At 38.3% G+C, this 8,484-nt stretch overlaps 1 protein-coding gene across 1 annotated transcript; it reads left to right on the forward strand.

Annotated features, from left to right (window-relative positions):
• The first annotated feature begins 107 nt into the window (after positions 1-107).
• zgc:172339 (uncharacterized protein LOC564384 homolog) lies at positions 108-4,075 on the forward strand. Its single transcript, XM_036595503.1, is given in 3 exon segments — positions 108-227; positions 229-405; positions 3,373-4,075. Coding segments are annotated over 3 exon segments (891 nt in total). The 3' UTR covers positions 3,967-4,075.
• Positions 4,076-8,484: the final 4,409 nt, after the last annotated feature.

The raw sequence follows: 8,484 nt of genomic DNA on the forward strand, positions 1-8,484 counted from the left end.
TGCTTATCGTTCCGGAGAAAGTGGGAGAGGGCGAACTATGACGGGCCGGTTACTGCACAAGCAGGCATTTGTCGCCTCGCTCTGCAGCGCGTTTCTGGGTGCATGTGATGGCCGCGTGCGCGCTTCTCCTGCAGGCGCTCGCTTGCCTCTTGCTGGCGGCGGCGGCGCGCGCTGAGGTGCAGGCGGACTTTTCCCCGGAGTGCCGCCTGTTCATGTACATGGGGACTCCCCCCGAGGGGGCTGGAGGACCACGGCCTGAAGAAGATCTGCCAGCGCTACAACGGCAAGCCTCGGTACGTGACTCTGTACGACGTGGTGGACCACATCCCCGTCTACTCCGCCTACACCTTCAAGAGGTCAGACGGCTCCAAGAAAGTGGACGTGCCGTGGATGTATGAGCCACAGGTCAGTGAGTCCCTGAAAGAGCCGCCGCATCAGTGATATTCACCACCTTCTCAAAAAGCTGGTACTTCTAGGGTTCTTCAATAAAGGGAATGGTTCTGTTTAGAACAATGAGTTCTAAATAGAACCATTCCATGCTTAAATGGTTCTTTGCATGGTGTTCTTCAGATTGATGGAGAATGTGTTGTATTTAGTTCTGTGTAGAACTTTTTTGAATGTGGTTCTACACATTGCCAAAAAGGATTTTGCTATTGTTACGTTGTCAAGCTTCCAACAATAGCAGAACCCTTTTTGGTGCTATTTAAAACCATATACACACTTAAAATGATTTCTTTACAATTAAAACGGTTCTTTAAGGGCCATTTAGTATAGAAAATGGTTCTATATGGAACCATGAACACTCAAAGAACCCTTTGCATGATTAAGAGATTCTTTGTGTCATGAAAGTGTTCTTCAGATTGATGGAGAATGTGCTATAGATGTTTCTATATAAAACTATTTTGAAAATGGTTCTATATAGCACCAAAAAAGGGATCTTCTACTGATATAAGCTTGACATTGTAACAATAGAAGATCGCTTTTTGGCGCTATATAGAACCCTTTTCAAATAGGTGCTATATAGAACCATCTACTGCACATTCTCCATCAATCTGAAGAACCATTTCACCATGCAAAGAACGATTTAAGCATGTGTTCATGGTTCTATATGAACCATTGTCTTTTCTATAGAACCCTTGAAGAACCGTCTTTTGTAAGAGTGTATTTAGCACCAAAAAAGGGTTCTTCTATCGTAACAAGCTTGACATCATAACAATAGCAGAACCCTTTTTGGTGATATATAGAACCATATACAACACATTCTCCATCAATCTGAAGAACAATTTCACCATGCAGAGAACCATTTAAGCATATGTTCATGGTTCTATATGAACCATTGTCTTTTCTATAGAACCCTTGCTGAACCATCTTTTTTTAGGAGTGTATATAGCACCAAAAAGGGTCCTTCTATTGTATGCAAGCTTAACATTGTAACAAATACGAAACCCTTTTTGGTGCTATGTAGAACCCCCTTTCAAAAAGGTTCTATAGAGAACCATATGCAACACATTCTCCATCAAACTAAAGAACTCTTTCACTATGCAAAGAGCCATTTAAGCATGAAATGGTTCTATATAGAACTCATGGTTCTAAACAGAACTTTTCCCTTTACCAAAGAACCCTTGAAGAACCATGTTTTTGAGAGTGCATTGATCAACAGTAATGATACTTTTACTTGAGTGTGGGTTCCGGCTCTTCTGAGGCCTCTGTTTAGGACCCATGTTATTCAGCAATGCACTGTCAGTCGTAATGAGGGGTGGAAGATATGGCAAAAAATATTATATCACAATATTTCAATACATTTTCACGATACATGATATACATCACAATATTAAGTGTTTCTGAGATTTAATAAGTGCTAACAGACAAAATAGAACCTGTAGTGTAACATATAAAATATCATAATAATGAAAATAATAAGTAACCTACAACTAAAATGATTTTTATTCAGTGTTTTACATACTACACTGCACTAAATCCAATTAAACAGGCCTGATTATGCTCACTTTGTAATGGAACATAGTTAGTCAGGGTTCTTTAGGTACTGACAATATCCACAATGTGCTCTAAAAGGATACTGTGACATAATTTTTCACGATAATGATAAAATATCATCATATTGCCCACCCCTAGTTGTAATAGTCCATATGATAGCTGGACCATTAACACTGACAGTGCTAAAATGCACTGGCATTTTGGGCTAAATAGTGCTGCTCTTAAAGGGGTCCACCAATTTCTCCTAATTCCCTACATAATTATATAGTAAGAAAAGCAAACAGAGAGATTCAGAGTGGTTTGGTGTGAAATGGTTCAGATGTCTTTACAGTGGTGGTGATAGGAACCAGGGGTCGCCATGACTACAACACAAATATAGACATTTTATTTCCTATCCAGAAACGACCAGTGAGCCTACAGGGGTCTTTCGGAGATGGGTAAATAGTGGGAAATATGAAAATAAGTTTTCTTTTGGGGACTCATTTGCCTCATGACACCCTGCATCTTAATTACCTGTCCGGGAAACTGAGCCTCAGTATAATAGTTGTATTATTTTTTGTATTATTTTGATATTTACGTATATCATCGCTGTCTAAAGAAGAACAAATATCTCCAAAATAGTAACTTTACAGGAGAAGGCAAAAACACTCTTACCTTTCAATGTAAGTCAATGTAAAGAGATTTCATTCCAAGTGATTTTAGAGTATTTCTGTTGGTCCATTCATCTTGAAATGTTTCACACAATGTAAAGGACAGCTGGCTACATCGATGAAAATGGAGATACATGGTTTCCTTTGGACAGCCATATGTTAGCTTTTGGAATGAAACCTCATATCTCCATTTTTCAGTTTTTGACATAGTTTGAAAATGCCTGCTGCTCTTTACATTGTGTGTAAATTTCATGATGAATGGACCAACAGAAATGACCCAAAATGACTTGGTAAACGTCTGGTTCCATTGACTTACATTAAAAGTAAAGTAGGTTTTTTCCTTCTCCTGTAAAGTTTTGGAAATTTGAGGTTTTGTTCCAACAACAGCGATGCATGCTTTGACTTACAGAAATGCACTCAGTTCTAATTGGTTGCTCTGTATTGTGCCTCATTCTAAAAGCACTTTGGGTGGAGCTTAACTGCAATAAGCTGCATTGGTGGACGCTTGTATATGAGTTGTTTTTTGTGACATCACAAAAGCAGCAAATTCAAAACAGGCTGTTTTTGCTGCATAGTTCCCATATATGGACTGTACTGACTGGAGAGTGAGTGTTACACATTGAAACGTGTTCCATAGTGGATCCCACTCTTTTCTATAACATGTGCCCTCTAGGACTGAATAATAAGCCTAATGCTCATGTTTTTTTTGTTTTTTTTTATATTAAAGCTCTCCACAGAGACGGGCTCTGGCGAAATGCAGCCGTTTCCTCCAGACAATCTGCACAAAAGCTTTGAGGATGCCCAGGCGGTGCTAGAGGACTACTCCAACACGGTGGACTTCGAGAGAGGCCACCTGAACCCCGACGAGCACCAGTCTCACCCGGACGACAAAGCGTCCACTTACACGCTCACCAACGTGGTGCCACAGATCCGCGAGTTCAACATCGGCCTGTGGAAGCAGCACGAGCACACCATTCGCCGCCGCCTCAACAACTACTGCCGCGGCACGGCCTACGTAGTGACCGGAGTCACCACGTCCGGCCATATGATCCGCAGGCACAACATCGATCGGCTGGCTGTCCCCACCTTCCTGTGGTCGGCCTACTGCTGCATCGACTACGACCACAACGCCCCGTTCGAGGAGAGATCCAAGTTTCCTGCTTTTGCCTCTCGCGCACTGAATGCCAAAAGGGGCTCGGAGGTGTACGAGATCTCCGTCCAGGAGCTGGAAAACTTCCTCAAGCAGAACACCTTCGTGGACAAGAAGTTTCAGATCTTCTACGAAGACTGTGTGCCCAATAATGCCATCATGACGCCATAAAACCTGTGCTGAATTTGCTCGATTCAAATGCGTACATTATTACATATAATCAAAATAATACAAAGCTCTTTTTATTTCATTTTTTATTTTTCTACACAGAATGAGCGCAGCCACTGTCCTTTACATTGTTTGAAAATTTCATGATGAATGGACCAATAGAAGTGGTCAAAAAAGTTCATATAATCAAAATATGAATATAAAACATTGGATATAATCAAAATAACAGAGCTCAATTTTTATTTAAATTTTTATTTTTCTACACAGTATGAGTGGAACCACTGTCCTTTACATTTTATGAAAATTTCATGATGAACAGACCGATAGAAGTGGTCAAAAAAGTTAATATAATAAAAAAAAATGAACATGAGGCAATGGATATAATTTGAATATAATCAAAATAAAACAAAGTTGTTTTTTTCTTCATTTTTTATTTTTCTACACAAAATGTCCCCTACATTTTGTGAAAATTTCATGATGAATGGACCGATAGAAGTGGTCAAAAAAGTTCATATAATCAAAATATTAATATGAAGCACAGGAAATAATTTGGAGATAATCAAAATAACAAAACTCAATTTTTTTTTTCAATTTTTATTTTAATACACAGTATGAGTGCAGCCGCTGTCCTTTACATTGTGTGAGAATTTAATGATATATGGACCAATAGAAGTGGTCAAAAAAGTACTTTAATTAAACCCATTACATTGACATACATTGAAACTTCTATAAGGTTTTGGAGATACAAAATGTTATTGGTCAGAAACACAATTACTACTTACTTAAGTAAGTAATCTCAAAGACAAAATAGTGTTTATTTGTGTTGAAATGATGTACACAATTGAATTAAGTAAATTAAATGCAGCACTTTTTAGCTTAAAGCTATACACCACTGTTTAACAATTTGGAATCACATTTTCAGCTAAAATTTTTGATATTATATATAACTAAACTATAAAGAAGTTATTAACAGATTAAGTAATATATCGTGAACATCATCAATCATCAATTTGCAATACATTTTTGTTAAATTTGTTGATTTGCCTCAAAAGTTTGATCACCAAATATACATTCTGGGTATTCATTTTATTTTAACCCCATTTCTTCATTTTTATTTAGGTTTTTGTGCTAATTATTTGAAAACTTTAGAATTTATCTTAATAAAAACTGGTGATTCCAAACTTTAAGGGGTAGTGTTTATCTGATTTGATTGGTTCTTATAAAGATTGATTAATTCATTTTCAGATTGAATTACTTTATTAATTTTCAGAAATGAAGTTCAGTGCCATGTAATGCTATAGTGCAGTAATATTTGAAGAATAAGATGTGTTATAGAACATGTGTAACTGACATAATAAACTATATTTATATACACTTTATAAAGTCTTGTGAGAGATTTGGTTGCTTGAACTGCTCAAAATATGCCAGTTTATATTGCATAATGTTTGCTTGAGATTCATCCTGCCTTCTGCCCAATGACTGCTGGGATAAGTGGCTTAGATAAATATGTGTGTGTGTGCACGCTTGAGGTTCATTCACTTGTGTTAATTTGTCTTGTGAATCTTTAAGTAAATTCTGTAATAATTTCTTGTAACTATGAAAAATTAATGTTAATTGTCACTTTAAGATATAGTAGTATATATCCTAAGATATAAGTTAGAACTGTTTCCAGCAATTAACATCATTATACTTGAATAAAAGGACCAATTTAATGAGTGAATAGAGAATTATAGAGCGGTTTGGGTCAGTTGTATTGAGTTACTGTGTGTAATCTCTCCTTTGTGGAACTTTTGCTGGAATAAGCTTCATTTCCCTTCCTTTATTTTCTCTTCACATTCTTTCCTCTCTAATAAAGATGGATTGATTGAGACACTCGTTCAGTAGTGCTCAGTATAACACTGCTGTTTTACTACCTGTCACTTCATTTGAATATCATGACACAGATCTACAAATTTCCCTTCGCACTCAGGGCGATATCTTCACTGAGTGTCCAGTGTATTACATTCACTTACCTTGTAGAAATGTCATTGAAGAACCACCGATGGTTCCCTAAAGAACCATTCAATGAGTGGTTCTGTAATTAGCCATTTTTATAAATGAGATGTGCAAATGTGAAGAACCTTTGTGAAGTTTAAAGAACCTTCACATAATTAAAAGGCATTTTACTAGGGCTTTTTACTATGTAGAACATGTAAAACCATATGTATACTAATTGCCACTTTATTAGAAACACATACATTGTGCTTCCACTAACTGGCCACTAAATTAGAAACACCTACCTTGTGCTTCCACTAACTGGCCACTTTATCAGAAACAAACTTTAGATTTTGATGCACAAATACTGCAGAATTTGGAGTTTTGTGATGTATGAACAGAGATGATTACACAACCTCAAATTTTCTACTGTTGACTCATCTCCTGCTGCTGGAATTAATGGAGACAGCGCTACAGCTGCTGATAAAGGGAGATAGAAGAGATTAAACCATCGTAATGTAGTTTATCCAACTTTGAGTAGCTACAGATTACAGTGATATGATGAAAATCCAGTTTATTTCACAGAATGAGGGATGGAGTGATGTGCTGAGGAAATCATGACTGTAGGCAAAATTCTTTCAAAAGGAACCATTTTAAAATTCTTTCACAATCCTTTGAAAAGGAAAACTTTGGGTGTTATCTCCTAAACAGAACCTTTTTTAAAAAGGTTTTTTTTTTTTAAAGAACCATCTACAGCACGGGCGGCACGCTGTCGCCTCACAGCAAGAAGGGCCTGGGTTTGATTCCCGACCGGGTGACCAGGGTCATTTCTGTGTGGAGTTTGCCTGTTCTCCCCGTGTCTGCGTGGGTTTCCTCCAGGTACTCCGGTTTCCTCCCACAGTCCAAAGACATGCAGTCAGGCTGATTGGACATGCTAATTGCCCCTAGGTGTGAGTGTGTGTGTGATTGTGTATGTCTGTCTGTCTGCACTGCGATGGACTGGCGACCTGTCCAGGGTGTATCCTGCCTTCTGCCCAATGACAGCTGGGATAGGCTCCAGCACCCCACCGCGACCCAGAAGGATAAGCGGTTTAGATGATGGATGGATGGATCTACAGCACATTCTCCATCAATCTGAAGAACCTTTCACGATGCAGAGAACTCTTTAATCATGAAAAGGGTTCTCTGCATCATCAAGTTACAAGCTTGACTTTGTAACAGTAGAAGAACCTTTTTGGTGCTATATAAACCCTTTTCAAAAAGGTTCTATATAGAACCATCTACTGCACATTCTCCAAATGAAAATGGTTCTATATAGCACCAAAAAGGGTTCTTCTACTGTTACAAGTTTGACATCATAACTATAGTAGAACCCTTTTGGTGCTTTATAGAACCTTGTGCAATACATTCTCTAACAATCTGAAAAACAATTTCACCATGTATAGAACCATTTAGGCATGCAAATGGTTCTACACACTTAGAAAAGATGGTTTTTCAAGGGTTCTTTAATAAAGAAAATGGTTCTATATAGAACCATGAACACTCAAACAACCTTTTGCATGATTAAAGAGTTATTCGTCAAGTTATAAGCTTGACTTTGTAACAGTAGAAGAACACTTTTTGGTGCTATATAAAACCCTTTTCAAATGGGTTCTCTATAGAACCACCTACAGCACATTCTCCATCAATCAGAAGAACACTTTCACAGTGCAGAAACCCTTTGAGGTCTTCGAGTGTTCATAGTTCTATATAGAAACATTGCCTTTACTACAGAACCCTTGAAGAACCATCTTTTTTAAATGTGTAGATATAACACATGGTTCTATATAGAACCATTGCCTCTACTAAAGAACCCTTGAAGAACCTTCTTTTCAGGTGTGTAGTGTGGACTGTGTTATGTGTATCATTAGTTTTCATGTTTTTACATCAGCGTCACTGTTAGGTTGAAAGTGGTCCAACACCCAAAAATGTCCATTCAAGAACAGCTCAGCTCAGAGGACAGAAGCTGACCAAAGCAGTGGTCTAAAGGTCAGTTCCAGTTCACTGTATGTAGGCCTATTTGGACAGTGTCATGTTGCTGCAGTAGAGCGCCATGCAGTCCTGATATGCTAATACTACGCTGTAGTACGACCCGGTCAGTAAAGATATGTTTGCTGAGACTGAATGGACTCAGTGCTTCCTTTGTGCCTGGCCAAAGTCCATCTTACTACAGTTCCTTATTGAGGAGCTTATCACCCCGTTCCTCCACCGTCTCTCTCTCTCCATCACTACGCTGTCCTCTAAGACTCCTTTGTTCTCTTCATCTCTCGGGAAATTCAACTGAACCATCTCTTTTACATTTTACAGCACTGCAAACTATCCATGTAGATAGAAGAGAGCGATGGGGGAGGAGAGGCTGAGCTGGAAACTTGACTCATGGCCTGAGTGCAGAATATGGAGACTGTGGTTTATAGTGAATATAAACCTGCTACACAGTAGCCACATTTTTATGCAGCCTAATAATCTATTAATAATCCAACTAATAGCTCAATCGGAATAGAATACGTC

This window comes from Colossoma macropomum, unplaced genomic scaffold (assembly GCF_904425465.1).
Source record: "Colossoma macropomum unplaced genomic scaffold, Colossoma_macropomum, whole genome shotgun sequence".
Classification (NCBI taxonomy): Eukaryota; Metazoa; Chordata; class Actinopteri; order Characiformes; family Serrasalmidae; genus Colossoma; species Colossoma macropomum.